This window comes from Salarias fasciatus, chromosome 5 (genome assembly GCF_902148845.1).
Source record: "Salarias fasciatus chromosome 5, fSalaFa1.1, whole genome shotgun sequence".
Taxonomy (NCBI): domain Eukaryota; kingdom Metazoa; phylum Chordata; class Actinopteri; order Blenniiformes; family Blenniidae; genus Salarias; species Salarias fasciatus.
In genome coordinates this window covers 16,174,607-16,194,655 of record NC_043749.1, presented here as the reverse complement: position 1 = coordinate 16,194,655, position 20,049 = coordinate 16,174,607, and the positions used below count along the sequence as shown (strand labels likewise).

Genomic DNA, 20,049 nt, shown 5'->3' with positions numbered 1-20,049 from the left:
AACAGTAATGTGCGACCTGAGTATTCAAAGCAGATCCATCTGTGTAAACCTCAGATTTATCAGTTTATGACTGCATACCTGTGAGGGTATCATATCAGTGAGCATTAATTGAGTTCTCTCATTTTACCTAAAATAAATCAACCATATTTACATATAGATTTAATAAAAACAACCCAGTAAGGAAAGATAACATGAAGACAAAAGTAGGAAAACATGTGATAGTTTGTAACTGATGATGATAACAGCAACAGGATTCCTGAAGCAGTTTTTGTTCATTTTTACATGAATTTTAGGCTATAAGATGCTACTAGTGTTCAAATCGCAACACTCTGTAAGAAGACACAAACCCAACACACTGCATCAGCCTCATGAGAGTTTCTACTTGTAAAATAAATATTCACACTAATTTGAAGGTACGGCTGTTACACTTACATCATCTCCAGGTTTTCCAGGGGGTCCAGGAGGTCCACGGGGACCCATGGGGCCCTGCAACAGAGATCACAAGCAAAGGTAAGACACAGTTGCTGCTCACAGCCAACAGGGGGCGACATCAGACAGTTCAAGCTTCAGACGGTAACTCATGGAGAGGGCTGAACTCAATCAGTGCAGAAATAAAACAAAGAGGAGCTAAATGAGACACAGGCTCACTGGAACACATGATTCCAGTTACTCACACAGACACAAGCTGCTAATAATGTTTACATGCATTTAGAATTGATCACAGGAATCACTGTGGGCGACAGAGACTCCTCCACGTCTGCCCGACACTCTGGAGCTCCCATCACAACACATCCGGGATCACACCGAGCTGACCACTTTCAGATCATTAACACCGATCTGATCAGAACAGCTTCACAGTAATTATTATTATGATGTGTTTTACAACTTGTTCTATGAAGCTTATGCTTTAATGTTTGCTGATTTTTTACTGTAACTTTGTCAACAGGTCTTATTTTAAAAAGCACTATGCAATTAAAATGTATTGGTACTATTTTTAGAAATTGTTTATTAAAAATCCTGAAGGCTGATCTGACATGCAAAGAACACGCGACACACTGAAAGTCATTTTCAGAGAGGAACTGTCAAATACTATGCTTATTAAAGGCTTATTTACACATCCAATTTTACACAGAACAGGAAGGAAGATCATTCCTATTCCCACAGTTTAATTTTTGTAGTTTCTTCACTAGATATAGGTTGAGACATTTTCTTGCCTCAGTTCAACTTTTCAGTCTAAGTGACTTACTAATTTACGCTCACAACGCAAAATAACAGTTTGAGCATTTCTGACTCAGCGTGATCTCAGAAGCTTAAATGATCTCAAGGTTACAAGCTTGAGCAGCACTGTGACCCCTCCACAAGTGTCAGCTTCATTTGTGTGAGGAAGCTTGATTCTAATCGCACATAATGATGTGCTGGCACATTTTTAAAGCAGAGGGCATCTCAGAGACGTTCGGTCTGCTTGTTTGAACTCCACATGGGCAGATTAACGGAGCAGCAGGGAGGCTTTTTATTGTCTCCCAGCTGAGAGCAGAGGGAAGGGAGGACTGGGCAGGATGAAGGTTTCGGTAGCAGAGAGCGTAAGAACAGAATATAAAAACCGACGGGAAGGGACGACAACCCTCTCACTGAGAACCCTCTCAGTGAGGGTCAGCAGATTTCTGAGGACTGTCTTTAAAGGTCAAGAGACACTCCATAAACACAGGAAGATGTGAGTTAGGCAATGAGTGAAACTCTTGCAAAATCAGTAATGGACTTTTCAGAAACTGCAGCAGAGGGTAGCAAGACAGAAAACAGCAGGTTATGGGTATTAACTTTGCAGCTACAGATGTCAAGATGTCAGATATAAAATTTTGAGCTTGAGACATTAAAAGAAACATATAGAAAATAGAGGGTGGCAATGAACAGGGAGGTGTCAGAGTCTGCATGTTTTGAGATTGAACAATATCAGTTATTTTTCTGATTCAGAAGTGTGTTAATGATTTTTTTTTTTTGACTATTGAAGCAATTTCACATAAAAAAAAACAACTTTAATGCCACTTTGAGTTTAAAAAAAATTCCAAAAGGTACAAGAAGTGAAGAAAGAAAAAGAAAGAGTGCACATAGTGAAATCAAAGCATGCGGTGTTGTATTTATTGCACACTATGGGATACTTACAGATTGTCCGGGCTCTCCAGCCTCTCCTGGGTTGCCTTGGAAACCTTGTGGGCCCTAAAGTGAGGAAAGAAATAAGAAATAATCTGATGAGACAATCGTTTAGAAAATAGCAACATTATGTCAAATCTAAAAAGAAAAGACCAAAATCTATTCCTAACATCAGAGAGTGTATTTTAGTTACATCTCTAAACAATTTCTGGCTTCTGTTTCTTAAATGTATTTATATTTTTGTTTACATTTCTTCAGAGTTAACTGAATATAGGAAACATACTAGTTTACTGCAGCCTGTGAAATCTTTACTTCTACCTTTTGTTTTTGATCTGTTTACAATTTAATAGCGTATTTTTGCAACTATTTAGCTTTTTAATCATATGAATTTTAGTGTTCCTTCATTTTTAATGCATGTTTAAATTCTTGAAATGTACTTTGAATTGTTTGTGTCTAAACTGTGCAACAAAATAAATGAGCCTTGTCTGGTTGACTGGAGAAAAGCTGACATTTACATTTTGGAGATCAATTTTGTGATATTTTACAGGCCAAATGTGTTAGCAGAATGGTAAAACAATAATAGGATTGTTGTGATCACATCATGTCTGTTTTCTAAACTATCTTTTAATGTGAACATATCTCCAAAATATCTCCAGTCCAGTCAGAATTTGTATCCTGCAACTGAATGCTATCAAAAAGCAGTTTAAAGACAAAAACATCTCTTTATATGTGTACTCAGTGTGAATTAAGCATCTAGTTCAACATTACAACTCAGTAATTTTACTCTGAGCAGGTGTCAAATAAGATGACCTTTCAAAAACTGCAGCAACTTTTCAAAGTAACAGCCATAACAGCAAAATACAAGAGCTTGACAGCTGACTGCAGTAAGATGCTGCTGTTCCTGTTTGCTTGTCAAATGTCAAATAACACAAGGGTGAAATGGTGAAAGCATGAACGCTGAAAGCTACAGAAACTGTGGGGCCTGCGAGCGACAGGCTTGTGAAAACATCTGCCGAGTCTGACATGAACAGTTGCAAAAAAGCGGAAATCGAGTTGCACTTTTTTAAAAACAAACCACAGGTTCTTCATAAAAGGTTCTGTAAATAAGAACATTAAGTGTGCAAGTCCTTCCTTGTGCTAAACAAATACAAAAGATTAACAGCTGTTGTTATGTATAGGATAAAGGATGTGTGCAATAATGGTATGATTTAGTTAAGCCCAGCTGAGATCGAACAGCTGGATGTGTCCAGAACTGAAAAGAAGCTTGTAGAAGAAGATGAAGACCGGTGGAGCGTATTTGCATGTGGGAGGAGGAAACAAACGGTTGCCTCTGTTTGGGGCAGTCAGGCCAAATAGTGATTGTGAAGGGTAAAATGACAGGTGCTGTGCAGCATGTCTGGGTTGTGGCAGAGGAAAAAGCCCTGCAGCCAGCAGCTCTTCCTTCTGTGCGTAACCTTCCTTTGGAAAACAGCTCAGACTTATAAGAGGGCCGATATCTAACAGCCGCTGGTATTCACCTCCAGACTCTGAAAAGTCTGCTGTCATTTTAAGGTCAGTATTGTCATTAAATGCACTGGAGGAAGTTGAAATGGTGGCTTAAGTACACAGCCGACAGCACATTGCAATTAAGAGATTTAACCCAGGCATCCTGTCTGTGGCCGAACACAGGATTTCGCCTGCAGGTGCTCCTCGATGGTTGTTTTGGGAGGGCAGGAGGTACTTACAGGTGATCCGGAGGGGCCAGGCGGTCCTCTTGGTCCCATAGGGCCCTGAGAGGAGAGGTGGAAAAAAAAAAAATGGACAAACATTAAAATGACAGGTTGTTATGTCCTTCTCCAACATGCACTGTTTAAATCACACAAACACGTAAATCACAAAGAGTATATTTTAAAATGTTCAGTTCTGTATTCTTTGGTCTGAAACTTTTGCTTCCACCTCATTTCAGTCAGAAGCAAAATGAAAAACTATCACCTGCATTGCCCCAGAGCGATTCAACACTCAGCAGCTTCGCTTGTCAAAATCATAAATCTTGAAAAAAATTCTTGAGTGGCATTCAGAGCTTCTCTTTCCACCTCTTCACTTCAGCCTCGTCTTCTTCCCTCAGCTACGTCTCCCTCCCGCTGTATGCCGCTCTGGTTCAAAGGTCATCAGCTGTAGTGTTGTACTCTTGAAAGAAGAGTTTAAACTCTACGTGACTTCCTAGCGCAGCAACACCGCGGTGACGTGTTTGCTCAGAGAGGAATTCTTCATCCCAGGTTTTGGACGTCTCCTCTTCACTAAACTCTGTATGACTCAGCCTTGATCGGCTGTGCGGGAGCTTCTGGCTGAAGTTGGGAGTTAAAGTCATTTCTACTCAAACTTCACGCATCGGCGCTCCACGAGAGAAAATCACCTTGTGTGGAAGCGACAAGCCAAATCAGTTTTCTCTCCTCATCAAAACACACAAAATGCAGACATATCATGAATACCAAAAAGTGCAGACAGCTGGTTTCAATGATATTTTTAAAAAAGTTCACATTTTCTTGCAGAAAGTGTCATCTTGATTTATATTAACTAGCGACAGCTGTTCTCCTGGATGAAAAATGTATTCCTTTCAGATGTCTCCTTTTCGCAGACCCTCCTTCCAAACTCAGGGATCACGTCCAAGGAAAACGTCACAGTGCAGCACAGTGGTCCTCAGAAACGAACACAAGTCAGCTTTCAGCGGGTGTGGGAAGCCTTTACCACGGCGAGGGAAGGAGCGTATCAATGGGGCTCTATACCCTAAACAGTGTGTGTTTATTGGACGTGCATGTATGTATGTATGTAGACGCATATTTCAGTCAGGCTGTTGTTAATGTTTGGTATAGAGGTGGTAAATATATGCGGGGGTACTGATGAAATGTGGCAGGAGTTACATGCTTGACTTGTGATTTAACATTAGTCCACTTTGCTCATTCATGAAGTGGGAAAGATGCCAAATTAAAAGCGGACTGACCCGGTATTGAGCCATGCGCTCAGAGAGACATGCGGCAGGACCGTCAGTGGGAGTGAAGCCACCCAGACGGAATCTGACTGCGGGGATCTGATCGACTTCGGCCGCCCTCCCGCCTCACCGCGACCCTCTCCTTCCTGGCGTCTAAAGCGCTCTGCTCCGCTGAGGCACTGCCAAGCCGTGGCTCTCTGAACTAAAATAGCTCCCAGTGTGCTCCTCACTCCATCGTACGGCGGCCGTGCCAGCTAACCAGTGGCTGCTGCGGTTTTTCACAACTTCCAAATATAATGATGATCAATGGCTGTTTCCTGGGTTTATAAAATCACCCCTCTGTGCTCCATGAGAGGCGTTTAATTTCCATCAGGACAGAATTTTGGAGAGTTTCTCTTCTCCACCACCAAGAAAAGCTCAGTTTTATCCCAAAACCATAACAAAACACTGCAAATCATTACAATCTATTTGCTTTGCTGGCCTTCAGTGTTTCTTTAAGTCCTGGATGGGATAAAATCCACGTCTCAATGCGGTCTTCATGGCGTTTCCAAAACGGCATCCTCTCTGCAGATTCAAACTGATCCATCTGTAATAGAGCACTCTGGAGTGGCATCAGGTCTTGTCATCTCCTGCTCACCATTGGTCCTTGCATCACGCCCATCTGTGCGCCGCCAGCCTTCTCATCGAAACCTCCGGCCATCTGAGCAGCAAAGTTCTGCAAAATGCAAAAGACAGCGCGTCTTCATCGACATCAACAAGTACATCTGTGAGAGGAATCAAGAGGTTAACCTGACAAAAAAGTAAATGAAGACATGCCTCAAATTCCAGCACATTTCAAACAGTCGGTGGTTAAAACTTTACAAGTTATCTGAAAGCTGAATGTGTTTATATTATATTGGAGTTTGGAAGATGCTGTGACATTTAGATGATTTTCTGCATTTAGGAGATTTGTATGAGCCGAGCAGATTATGCGAATCCTGATGCAAACAGAGGGCATGTGAACACTTTCCACAAAGACTCCTTCCTGCCCACCCCCCTCAAAAAGCTCCTTCTCTCTCCCTCGCTCCTTTTCTCCTACAAAGAATGAGTGGCATTCGATCTATTCTTTCTGTCTGCATCCACCCACTGTTGTCTGTCTGCCTCCTCCCATGGCTGGCAGTTTCCCACCTCCTTTGTGCTCCGGGAGCCTTTCTTGGCTGCGTTTTATCCCTCGCTCTGCTTATTCCAGCCAGTGAACCCATTTTTGGCCTTGTATCAGTGTTCAATCAGTCAGCTCTGACGCCTGCAGTGAATGCAACCCCGCCGCCGCTGCTCGTCGGGGAATACTTACCCCACCGAGGCCAGGGGGGCCATTAGGTCCTGGAGGTCCAGGGGGGCCGGGGTTTCCGGGGGTGCCGGGCTCACCATCTCTGCCACGGGGACCAGGGCTTCCCTGAAATAGATGAATAAAGTTTAAATGATCTATGAAACAGACAATAATACATAGCGAGTGCTTCTAATTTGAAAAAGCTTGCATGTAAAAGTTTGATTAGTTATTGCTAATCACATTACAATAGCCGAAATTATTCTTAATATTAATTCAGAAATTAGCATTTAATTGAATAACTGAGTAAATCATATATACTTTTATCCAGAATTGTCTTTTTTTTTGGCAGAATGAATGATTTGTGACAGATAAGGAAAACTATCAGCTCCTGTTCAAACTCTCTGCAGCAGACTAGGCGATTTCCCCCAAAAAACATGTTCTTGAATTCATAGGTTATCAATGAAGAAACAACACTTTAATCAATAACTGCAAAAATTATACTAACAGTTAAAAATTTAACTTTGAAATTTGTAGTCATTTTCCCGTATCTATTATTGTTGGAGAAGTTCAGTTCAGTCTTGTCCATCAGTTCACTAAAACACAGATTAAATTATTTCAGAAGCTCAGATCAGATCACTTGGCAGATGGGCTGATGAATCAATTAAGAGCTGCTTCTGCTTTACTCAAATACACACAGTTTGTTTTCTGTCAGTTTTGTCTGTGAACCCAAGTCACACATTCTGTGCTTGTTGTTGTAATTTTATTAGTGGCTCAATTTAAAATCTAATGTAAAAAATATTGTCTGTATTCTCAGCATAAGCTAAGACAAAATAGAGTTTATTCATTTCAGGCCTGCGTGCCAACATTTGTTTGGATAAATCATTACACAGATGAGAGGTAGCGATACTCCACAGCATCAGTCGGATCGTGTTGACAGAAGCCTAAAGCTGAATTGAACTGGCTCCTCAGTCTGCATGAGACGACTCGACCGGCCAACACCTGTCGGCAACAAAGACCCGTCCAACACCACAGAAATATATATCTCCGTCTAATTGCAAATAACAACTGATGTGTAAATAAAAATATATTTTTTAAATAAAACTTTTCTCAATATAATCCTTCTTATCCCCACTGTAAGCTGCAGTGCATGCTGATGATTTATCAGACTGTCTGACATACCTCCGTGCATGTAGTGACAAATTACCCTGCAAGGAATCCCGAACAAAAAAAAATGTGCCAAACGACACCTAAAAATACTGTTTAGCCTCTGCTGGCAAACGCTCAATGCACCTTGCACCTAAATCTGCATAAACCATATGAGTACATGATGTAGACTCCTTGCCTGCAGTCACTATCACATTAAAGTGTTGTTGCATTAATGAGATGATCAAAGTTGCCAAAAACAGTGGTGAATTCCCACAACTGGTTGACTGAGAGGCCTGTGAGAGAAGCAGAGGATCGCACTACAAGTCTCCCACAGCCTCACATCTGTTAAACAACCCAGACCACACACCCTAATGGAAACGACACATGACTAGTTAGACTGAGCTCCTCAGTGAAAGGCGACCATTCTGTAAACCTGCGAGCTATGACAGACCCCCCCACCCACCCGCCCCCCCCTCGCCCACCCTCTGGTAAGCAGTAGCACTCAATAGGACATACTGTACCTCTGACTGCTCCACTTTCTTCATGCTCAGTGTGAGAAAAATCACAAAAAGTGGATTTATTTTTTTCTCGTCTTATTTTAACTTGGGTTAAACTGACCTTCTCTCCTTTCTCTCCTCTCGCTCCGCGGGGTCCTTGCTCTCCTGGAGGGCCCTGGGTGAACGGGAGACAGTGAGGTAGTCAGTAACTTCAGGTGTTATCTCCTTACAGGAACAGCTGCAGCGTTTGAACTCTGCTGCTGTCGTGTCACTTTCCATTTCCTGTCTCAGAAAGTGGCAATTAAATGTAATACCTATACGGTTAGTCTGAACGCATTCTTTGTTTTTTTTTTCACTTTAAAAAACATAAAAACCAGACATCATGCAGTCTGAATGTACAGCAGGATTTCTCAGAAGTGTAGGAGGACCCCCATGCCAGCCCACCAACTCTCATGCTGGCAGGCTGAACTCACATCCAACAGTAATTTATCATTAAAAGTCAAATTTCAGAACTCTATTTCATATCACAAGATAGAATTGTCAATGAGCTTCATTTAAAAGTGGTGGGTCTCCATATAGAATCTGCAAATGTTGTTGCACTTATGGTTTTGCAGATTTCTATCAACAATTTGTTGTTCTGTGTAGTGTGTTCATTCTTGTTAAATTTATAAAATGAAGTGCATACCATGGGGCCAGCTGGTCCTCTTGGTCCTACAACCTGCACAAGAAAAAGAAAAGAAAGACAAGAGTTCACTTCTCATGTATTTAACGTTATCTTCAATGTGTAGGTAGGCCTCTGAGGCTGACATGCAGCAGATGTGTTTACACTCGAGAGGTTTTGGGAGGCATTATCTTCCTCCCATAACAGCAGACTTGTTCATTACTAATCTCTTCGGGCAAAACATTATAAAGAAACATACAATAAACAATGCCTTCCTATTTCCTGCCCTGAAACCATATTCGCTCTGAGGGGCAAAACAGTTCCAGGTGTGGCGCTGCAGCAGCAGCAGATGGGGTCGGTCGGTCTCTCTCTCTCTCTCTCTCTCTCTCTCTCTCTCTCTCTCTCTCTCTCTCTCTCTCTCTCTCTCTCTCTCTCTCTCTCTCTCTCTCTCTCTCTCTCTCTCTCTCTCTCTCTCTCTCTCTCTCTCTCTCTCTCTCTCTCTCTCTGAGGATCTTTATGGAGGACTATATGGAGCCCTTATTGTACTTGGCTGTCTTTCTGACGAGAGGGTTAACAGGCCTTCCTCTTCCTCCTCCTCCTCCTCTTTCTCAATCTGTCTTCCTTTTGTAAATGGGGGCTACTGAAGCTTTACATCCTTAATCTATTTTCTAGCACTGAGTTAGAAACACTAACGCTGCTTTCACACGTGTTCAGATCTAAGAATAATATGCTACTGTAGCAACAGTCCTGGGCAATATCCATGAGTACATTTACTCAAGTCATTTACTCTTACATAACTTGGAAGTACTCATACTTTAATTCAACTTTCCCATTTAGTTTCACTGCTCCTCTCAGAAGTGACATACTTTTTCCCTTATCATCCAACCACTTTGGATTGTTTATTTTTATACAAGTAAGAAAGAAAGATACAAAATACAGACAAAAGTAAATACATGAGGTGTCTGTAAAATCCACGAAACACTGGAAAAATTAATCCTAAACATTAAAATAAAAGTGAAAAAATGTAAACTAAAGAGCTGATGGCACATGATTCATACTAATTACTAACTAACTTACTGTAAAATAGCAATCACAAAACACTCAAAAAAGACATTTTCAGGAGCACGGATTGTATTGATGTGACGGATGTCTAATTGTTTTATATCATGGCAGATTTGCATCAATAACTAACCCTGAAGCCTGAACCTGCACCTGCTACCAATAACAACTTATAGTTTACACCATTTCAAATGTGTGTGAGATTTGAAATTGGTGACAAAGTTAACAAAAAAGCCTCTGTTAAGAAAAAAAAAAATGAGGTGTGTCTCTCACTGTTGATGTCTACTTACATCAGTAATGTCTCCGGGTTCACCTTTCTGACCCTGAAAAATGAAAGATCAAACACAAAGACAGCACATTAGACTCCATATACAAACAGATTATCAATCGTTTTCGTATTCTGGGGTTTGGTCTAAGGCAAGCTTGTGAAATGAGACCATGTTTAAGAGCACTTAATGTGGAAAACTTCAGGTTTTATCAGAAAATTGTTCACAGGAAGGAGCTGAAAGTATATATTCCTTCAAGCATCGCTATACATATAATGTAATGAATTGGCAACACTTTTGGACATCCAGTATAATCTCAATCCATGGCATAATGATAATAATCACCTTTAGCAATATAGCACTTCTCATGTAGATAGTGCAGCTTAAAGTGCTTCACATGTCATAATAAAAGTAGTAAGAGTGACTGACACCTTAAAAACAGACATAAATGATAAACTAAGATGTTTAAAAGTTACATTAAATGACAAATGATGAAAATGGGGGGAATCAAACCCAGGAAAGGACGACAATGAAACCAGCGTGCAGATTAAACACATTCAGAAGAAAACACATCTTAAGCTAAAAACTCTCTGCTGGTTGGGTTCCTCTCTCTCTCTTACTCAAAACACAAAAAAGTTTTTAAATGTCCTGCGGTTTCTCACCTTTGCTCCGGGTGCTCCTGTTGTGTGATTGAGGGGTTTTGTGAAGGGAAAACACATCACAGTTAATGAATGAATACATCACACAAGAAAATACATCCAGGTGGGTTGCACAATATTTCCCAGAAACCCAGACAGTCAGTTTGTTGTCTTCCTTTAAAAGACCACCACCAACTCATAGCTTTGGTAATGTGAAGAGCCCATTGTGTTGGCCGACACTCCATCTTAAAGTAAGGAAGCAAAAAGCAAAGCAGCTGCAGCTACAAGCAGAGAAACTAGACTAGAGTCGTCTGCAGAAAGTATCATAAGTATTACATTTCCTTCTACTGTGATAAAATTAAAGACCCCACACATGAACTGCTACTTGTTTACAGGCCTCTTAAGTAATGGTGAATATGAAGTGTCAAACTTACAGCAAGATGCTGGTGTCATTAAAAATATACTGGAAAGTGAATATGATGTGAAAATCTTAACTTTATAATGTTTTTTAAATACATTTTTCTCAGTTATAATGCAACAAAAGCAGCGTTTTGATTTTAAAATACATATGACTGCTTCTGCTTATAAAATATGCACAATTAGATTTGAATTAGAAATTACACACCATTAGAAAATGATCATTTAGAATAGGTGTGCAACATCACTTTGGTTCAGTTCTGGCAACAAAAACAGCTTGAATTCGACTACCAGCCTCTTTTTATGTGTTCAGTGACTTAGATTGTTCATGTGTTTCCCATATTTCCTACTAAGCACTGCATCATGCCCCAGAGTGGAAAGTAAGTACATTATAAAGCAGTTTAAATAGAGTGTACAAGCATGCATTGCAAACAGTGACACTTCTGATTTCACCCATGCTCCTCAGCTGGTTGTTTATTTTTTTTTCCAGGGCTGCACCAACGCTGTTTGGATTTCGGAGTTTGTGTTAATCAGGAAGTAATGGAACTTTAAAATGTGGCGAATGGCTCCTTCGAAAAGAGTCTGAGCTCTCAGCAGCAGAGTGTCACACTCTTTCCCTGCCATCAGATCTGCAGAAATCCACAGAGAGGATATAGAGTAGAAATGTGAAGCCGCGTCTGCTTCGCTGAGGTATTTCCTTAATGACTCCCATATGTTTTCATGATTCTCAGGGAAGGGGAGAGTATTCAAACAAGATGGGGCCAAGGTGAGCCGGCGATGGAAAAACTATGGCGAGGTAGCATTTCGATGAAATCTTCACAGATGTGCCACTGTTATGGTTATTTCTCATCATCTGTTTAGTTTGGGGATAGAAAACTGTATTGAAATCAAAGGTTGGCACAGAATAAAAAAGCCTGTTGATTATATTAAAGTGACAGAGGTTAAACAGCACCTGGGCAACCTTTGATTCAGACCAAATGGCCTGTGTGCTGCTTTCTTTTCTCCCCAAAGTAAACTGTATGATCACGTACAGTAATTTATTTATGAGAAGTGTGATATAAATAAATTACAACCAATGGGTGGCGACTGGTCAGCAGCGCAGATGGGGCAGCACTCTCCAAATGGGATTTCAGGTTTGGGGCAGTCTTTTAGCTCCTCGCAGACAATCTCATCACACAGGACGGTTCCAGTGTCACACACACAGATGCGACAAGGCTCTGGTTTCCATACGTCCTTATCACTATACCGCTGTCCATCCTGTACACAGCTAAAAGCATCCTCCTCTGTGTGTGAGGACACAGCAAGTGGCACACAGAAGTCCAGACAGGTAGAAAGGAAAAAAGGAAATTATACATCAGATATGAACGTCCGTCATTGACACGAAAAACATCCAAACAACAAGTATTGAACACAAGTCAATTCATGTCTTTGTGAAATGAGACAAATCAGTAATAAAACATGCTATCAGAGTATATCCAGGTAATTTAAAGTGCAAAAACTAAGTGAACCCAAAGAAAACAGTTTTCTTGTACAAAGCAGACTGAATTTATTAAATAATCGGTTTGATTTGCTTCACTTCAATAACTAGTAGATACTCTAAAGTAGAAAATCTGGTGAACTCTCTTTAAAGGCGATAACATAAGTATGTGTAACTTACTTCATTTACTCTTTCTTACTTATAAATACAGTTTTCACATGCCAAAAAAAGCTTTTCATGGATTGCGGTGGTTTATAAGGTTAATCTGTTTCTAAGATGGCAGTAATAACAACGATTTTATTAATTAAAATGGAACTCAAGTTTTCAATTAATTTGTTTTAGAGCTGAATGTCTGGTTCCATAAAAGCCAATTTCGAGGCCCCAAACCATCACATATTGAGTTATTTCTCTAAAATATAAATCTTTAAGTTCTCACATTTTAAAGGCTTTACCACATCAACTTGGGCGACTTTTCTTAATTCCCTCTACCTAACATACAGAATAATGGGTGATTCTTTAATTGGTTGAGTAATGATTGGTAACACATTTGCAAATTTAAAAATATTGAATAATTAATTCACAAGCACATATTAGGCCTGATAATTCAAGATTAAATGCAACTCCAGATTTTGCCACATGGTGGCAGGCTAACCTCACAGAATTACAGTTCAAGCTGAGAAAAAAACCTGCAGGAAACCTCCAATAACTTCACAGGACCTGGAGACCCTCGGCCTGAATTCCTCCACAAGACAAATATGGGGCCAGTTTACATTGCGGGAGACACCCTAATGCAGCGCTAAAGAAGACAGATGGTGCATTCAGTGAATAAAAATGTTTAGATTTCCCATTCAACGAACCACAGTCCAAGCCAAGAGTGTGAAGTGTGAGGGAGGCTGAGCGAGTGTGAATATGGCTACTGTACTTGTTCTGAATTACACCACTCAGGACATCAAACACGAGGATATATGGTATTTACAATGATTTGGTTCATTTTCAGTCTGACAGCTAACTCGACTGTCAGCATAAGACCAAACATGTTCTGAAAGAAAGGCTGTGATTGGAGCCGCTGAACGTGCGCAGAGGGGTTTTTGATGTGCAGACAGAAAGGCCTCAGGGTCCCGGCTGCTGAAAGGGTGAGAGCACAGGGAGCAAGTACAGTAGCTATATTTACCTTTGAGTGCTGCTTAAGTCGAGGTAACCTAACGGACCTCAGCAGCAATGAATGCAGCCTTTCTAGAAAGGGACAGAGTGGCCAATTCACAAACTATTGCCTTGTATAAACATGGGGCACATTTTAAACCCCCATCTGGAAGCCATACTCCCGTCAGATGCCAGTTCAAACACGTCTGAGAAAAGAAAATGGCCAGTTTTCATTCACATGCCTGGCGGTTTTGACATTTCATTTTACAGGCCTCAGTGCACTATCAAAGACCTGCACCTGTCCTTTCACTGGCTCAAATATGAACGATCCTTCTGATATTGGATACTGGGGACAAGGGCTCCTCTATACGCTGGAGAAGTGATAGAAAGGTTTTTTTTGTTTTTGTTTTGGTCTGTGAAGATAATTTGGAAGCCTTCTCTACTGTGTGCTGGCAGCCATACTGTTTTCCAGTGGAGGAAAATGAACAATGAAAATTGTAAAGTGAATCCAGGTGTACTCTGAGACACTTAAGTCGATTTTATTTTCAGTTTGGGAGCCGAATAACTGCACTGGTGTGTGATAAGCTTTCTGGCCTCTTGGCTCTCATGAACCTTCAGTCAGTGTCCTCAGGAATTGACAGACCTGACCCATTTTTCCCAGTGAATGACTCCAAGCCCACCAATCCAGGTGTACTCAGGTCACAGGCAGACCTCTTTACCATTTTACCATCTCCTCCACAAAAATTCAGCCTCCAGTTAGAAAAGAAGGGCTTGCTTTATATCCACAGACCTACGTCTCTGAAAAGGTAACCCGAGACTTGCAATAGCTTTGGCATGAGTATTCCCCAATTTCTTCTTTCTTATTCTGGAAAAACACACCTTTTCTTTGCTTTGAAATCTTGCTATGCTTGACTCATTGCACAGTGAGAAACTGTGGCTCTAAAGGCCACAATAATGAAGCCTCTGTCTCATAATTTTCCGATCACCTCTCTCTGGCACCCTGGCTCTGTCTTTTTTCTGGGCTGGACTGTCACAGCTTATGGGTAATCTTTTAAGCAGACGGAAACCCTGAAATCATATGGAACATTATTTCTGGCCCCAAATGTGCTGGCACACCTTCTTTCTCAAATGTCTCCTGTGAATACTAAAATCAATAATAATGATGAATTTTTCTCGCTACAGTTTTGAACTCTTTTCATTTTCAGTGATGAAAGATTACATAAGAAGGGTTTGATCCTCAATGCAGTCCACATCAAAATAGAAACTATAAAAGTCTTTTTTTTAATGGAAATTCAAGTTATTAGTCCACCTTTCCGCATCAACAGGCTGGGATTCGCCTGGATGCCCTCTGACAGCAAAGGAATGTTAACACTTTTCACCAAAGGCCCTTGAGCCTGACCACCTTTCACTTTTTGCACATCCCTTTCCCCCCTCCCCCTCATATTAAGTGAATCTGCAGTTAAAACGGGAGTCTGTCAAGTCCCCTAAAGCACCCACAGGTGTCTGCCAGTTCACTTTCAAGAGAGAAGGGGGAGGTGGTGAAGCACTGAACTCACTTTCCTGCTGGGACAAATTCCTCCTTTTCATTTTTTTTTTTTTATTTTTTATAATATTCCAACTATACCCACGAGTCTGAACTGAATTATAGTAAAAATAAAATATTAGTCTCGAAAAAACCAGAAGCAAAGAAATGAACCGCTCCTGCTTGGAGCGCATTATGTTGCGTAAAAGTCGCGCACCTCTCCATCTATTTCTCTCGCGCTCCACAATTATGAAATGCACCACAACTCACTGAAACCAAAAGACTGGCATTTAGTCCAGGCTGAATATCGACCTCTACCACCACCCGCGACACTTATTTATGCAACAAAGCATCCAAAATATCGCGGATTTTCTGTGCGTAAAAGTTGTATGGGGTAACCAAATCCCTCCAGCCACCAAGTGGAGCTCAAAACTAGTGGGATGTGAGTTAATGTGAATGAAAAGTAAAACAAAATAAACAATGCATCATAAAATGTTGGTGTCTGTATTCAGACAAAGTTAGACTTTCTTCAAGAGAGAAATGAAACTGTCACTTACGCTCGTCCTCCTGACATCTCACCACGGCTAATAGACACGCTTGGGTCGCTACAAGTAGCAGTACAGTCCTGGAATCCAATAAACTCAACATGTCTAAATATTAGACATGCAGGGGGGCCTTTAGGCAGAAATAAAGGTGCGAAGGGAGCGGAGGCTTCTCTCAGTATTTAGTGTTTGTATCCCCAGTTACAAAAGAAGGATCATTCGACATTCACCCTTCCCAAAAAAAAAAAAAAAAAAAAAAAAAGAAAAAAAAAAAGAAAAAAAAAAAGCCCGATGGGGGAATCCAGCGCCAGGACCCGGACCTGCAGCAGACACTCAGCACCGACCGCTCCAGGCCAGACGCTGCAGTTTTATGTCCCCGCAGCCTTCAATGAATCTTCGTATATTCCCAAATATCAGGCCGGCCCCCTTTAGCCCCCTGTCAGGCTGAAATCTGAGCCCCGTTTCCCTCCCTTTCTGTCTCCCAGGTTTCATTATTGCAGTCCCAGACCACTCCTTTCCCCACGTGCTGAACTCAACCCAAAAGAGCCTGAAACTTTTTTTTTCCTCTCGAGTCCTGGTGCCCTCCCCTCCCCTCCCCCGCAGCGTTCATAGAAAGCATAGAGATGTCAGAATCACTTCGTTCCGCCAAATGAAAGCGCCTCGTCTTTATTTTATTATGCAGCACCACAACGTGACAGCAAGAGCGCTCAAGGCGGAGGAAATCAATTACAAACGCTCAGGTCACAATAATTAAGTTGCATATTTTGGTTCTTGTACTTTTAGGTATTTTGAAACATCTTTTTACCTGAGTATGATCTAATTGTAGATCTTTTATTTGGCATTAATTGAAAAAAAATGGGAAAAAGTCACAGACAGTGAACTTATTAGACTTATTAACTTATAGACAGCAATTTGAGGGAGTTCAATTGTCCCACCATAAAATATGATATTGTTCACTCATCATTTTTTGCTTCTTTAATCAGGAGGTGTGTTTTCTCTGAACATCACAGTCACTGGATTGGAAGAAACATATAGACATGCATAAGTACTACTTGGTAAAGGGTTCAACACAGCTGTGGAGTGCTGTCCCTCAGAATGAGGGTGAAATCACATAGCAAAGACAAATAATACTGTATATTTAAAAAAAAAACATGACAGTTTGTTTTCTAACAAATGCAGAAGCTTGTTGACAATATAAAGTCATTATGTGAAAGTGCAAAAAGGTTTGAGTGTCAACTCAAATTAAAGAAGGACATAGTAACAACTAACAATTTTAATAGTATTAAAAAGTCTTCTGTCCTCACCCTTGGTGTCTTTAGGGTGTATCCTGCACTCAACCATTTGACTCTCAGTTGGATAAAATCTTCTAAAAGATGTCCGGATCCATCCAGTAGGTTAATCAGTCATGAAGATAACTATTGGCTGTTGGAGGTTATATGGACCAAATGTTTCCTATATGGTTCCTTTAACCTGTTAAACCCTAGGGTTTTTGGTGGCAAGGTTCGCCTAAAAATGCCTATCCATTTTAAATCAACAATATCTCCACCATTATTTGGACAATATGCATAATCTTGGTCTCAATTGATAGCTAAGACCTTAGAGAATATAGTTCCAGTGTCAGAAACACTGTGAATTTTAACATGCCTGAGAAAATTTTGATAAAGTAGAGGAAAAAAATGAAATTTTTACCTTCACCGAATTTTTTTTCAGATTCCACATTGAAAAACTCCATGATGACAATGAAGACAGCTATAATGATGCCACTGGCTGTATTCAGTAGCTCCTTGACTACAACTGTACCAAGTTTCATGAGAATAGCACAAAGCACATAGATTTTATAGGGTTCAGTTTGGATAGTACCAGGCGAACCCTCCATTTGGCCACTTGGAGACCACCCTGTGCCAAACTACACTAAGTGTTTTTTTTCTTTCTTTGAAAGGAATCTGACTTTAACATACCTTTAATTTCCACTACAAGGGTCTGTATATATACAAAGGACCCTTTGGTTCTGACATTTAGCCACTATATTATCAGAATCTGCATAGTTTTTGTGGAGAAACTTATAATTGTGCACAGTATTGTGCACAGTATGAAATACATTTTTATACATGGCTGAACCATAACATTTAGCTTCCAACTGAAATATATTTGTAACAATATAATCAATACAAAAATAGCCAATTATATCACTGAGAAAACAAAAAATTATACCCTTTGAAATATGTAAACAATAATATCTGCAAAATGCGCATCAAGAAAAAAACAAAAACAACGTACAATTAGCTGTAAAAAAGCTCAATGAAGATAAATGTGCATGTTTCAGAATTAAAAAATTGCCAAATATATCAGAAACAATCACTAATTGCCATCCGCGTGCGTCTCACTCTGCAGTGCGCACCGGCGCACCTGCGATCCAAGATGGCGGCGGCGCTCGTGGGGTTATGTTTGAAGCTGTCTCCCAGCTGGATGAGCCCCCAGTCACGTGTAACATATCGTTGGAAAGCTCGCGAGACGTAGAACATCAACAAACGTGATTTGAGCTCCCAGGGTGAACGACGAGCCCACAAGATGGCGACATGAGGCAGCATATAAACATTGTGGCGCACGACGCTCTTTCACTTCGCTAGAGGATTATGAAGTCAATTTTGGTCAGAGGAGAGCCTGGATAGGTGGAAAATGACCACAAAACGGTAAGGAAATAAAATATGTTGTGTTTTGTGTGAATAGCTTTGAGATTTGGCAATGAAGTGTGTGAGAATCATGCAATCTGAGGTGCTGGCTGTGAAATGTGAAGATCAGTTTTTGGTTTGTTTTGCCGCTGACGGGAGCTGGTCGGCTCAGAGAATATTCTGCCTGGTGTCATCTTAAAGAGCAGCTTTTCTAGTTTTACAAGATACCAAATATGTTGGGATGGAGCAGACGGACCGTGCGTTCTGTAGCGTTTTGTGTCGGCAGGTGCGGGTGAGGGGGGCGTGTCGAAATGTTGCATACGAATTTTAAAGTTGTTATAAATCAAACACTCGGTCATCAAAGTGCAGTTTGAGCGTTCAGTTAGTGAGATTAAGGCTTATTGTTTGAGACACAATTGAAAGAAAACATCCTCACAGCATTTTAGTCACTTTTTACACATGTTGAAGTGGAGCGTAAAAATGTTGGACCCGGTACCGGGTCCGTCGGGCCAAACGGGTTAAGGACGAATTTGTTTCTTTTATGCCCTTTTTGCACATCTTTTGTGCCTGCCGCTTAACGCATTGTAATAAGAATCAAACAGTGAACTGAAAGTAATAAGCAGATCGGAACTTATCTTCCTTTTTAATTACCAGATTAAAACCCGAGGGAGAATAGAGACATTGATGCTCAAGCGGTGTCAGCTGTGGCCTGTTCACCTGGATATAATAAGCCTTCCTGTCCTGGAAAAGGGATTTGATGAAGCAGGTGGCTGCTGTGGCCTCTCTAGCAGGTGGATGCAAAACCCGGAGGTGAGGGGCTTCTGCTATGTATGCTGTGAAACAGTGCTCACGTGTTTCCCAAATATGGCGGGTTATGATAGGATAGCATGAATTTTTGAAGTGGCTGATGATCAGCTAATTGCTTTATCAGCATCAGACTAAGACAGGCCTTTTCTGAATATATTTGTTAATTTCAGGAGAAGTAGCCCTTTCTATCCTTGCGTGGCCTTTCAGACCAGCCTCGATCCTCCCGTCAGACCTCTGAACAGACCCTGTAGTTTGTGCAGGAATGGCGCTCCTGTCCCCGCGCTAACCCTGTCGTAGCTGAGGCTGTAAATCACGGCTGCTAACAGAGTCCTCATGGAGATGCCATGAAATCCCGCTTGTACTCCACAGCTACAGCTCTGCTATATATAAATGGAAAGAGACCGTTTGGTTGCATCATTTATGCAGGGTCCTCACCTCTCCGCAGGTTGCGACCTATCAGCTTTGACCTTTGACCTCCACACTTTATTGGAAACAGGAGCAGCTGGTGCATCCTGAGTGTGCAGCACTAGTGCTATTCTCTGCTGCTTGGCCGTCTAAGGAAAACTGGTCATCCAGCGGGTCAGAGAATCACACTGATGGTTCTTTTTTTTCCCGGATATGAGACGTTTATTGAGTTCAGGTTCAACTGAGTGCATACCTAATGACAGATCAGGAGAATCCACCAACACCTACACCTACAGATTACACTGTTGGTGTATTTTGGGGATTATCAACTGAAAATAAACACATGAGTGACATAATGCATAAACAGGAGTATTTAAGTGAGGGTTT

The 20,049-nt window shown here is 41.0% G+C and overlaps 1 protein-coding gene across 1 annotated transcript in view; it reads right to left on the bottom strand.

The window, feature by feature from the left end:
- The window catches only part of col2a1b (collagen, type II, alpha 1b), a 49,702-nt gene extending 33,570 nt beyond the window's left edge, over positions 1–16,132 (bottom strand). The window contains exons 1-11 of the mRNA XM_030091068.1: positions 15,797–16,132; positions 12,174–12,383; positions 10,708–10,724; positions 10,070–10,102; positions 8,745–8,777; positions 8,181–8,234; positions 6,441–6,542; positions 5,748–5,825; positions 3,870–3,914; positions 2,158–2,211; positions 433–486 (exon numbers count right to left, since the gene is read on the bottom strand). Coding sequence (XP_029946928.1) covers positions 433–486; positions 2,158–2,211; positions 3,870–3,914; positions 5,748–5,825; positions 6,441–6,542; positions 8,181–8,234; positions 8,745–8,777; positions 10,070–10,102; positions 10,708–10,724; positions 12,174–12,383; positions 15,797–15,887 — 771 coding nt within the window. The 5' untranslated portion in view covers positions 15,888–16,132. The remainder of the gene's footprint in view (positions 1–432; positions 487–2,157; positions 2,212–3,869; positions 3,915–5,747; positions 5,826–6,440; positions 6,543–8,180; positions 8,235–8,744; positions 8,778–10,069; positions 10,103–10,707; positions 10,725–12,173; positions 12,384–15,796) is intronic.
- Positions 16,133–20,049: the final 3,917 nt, after the last annotated feature.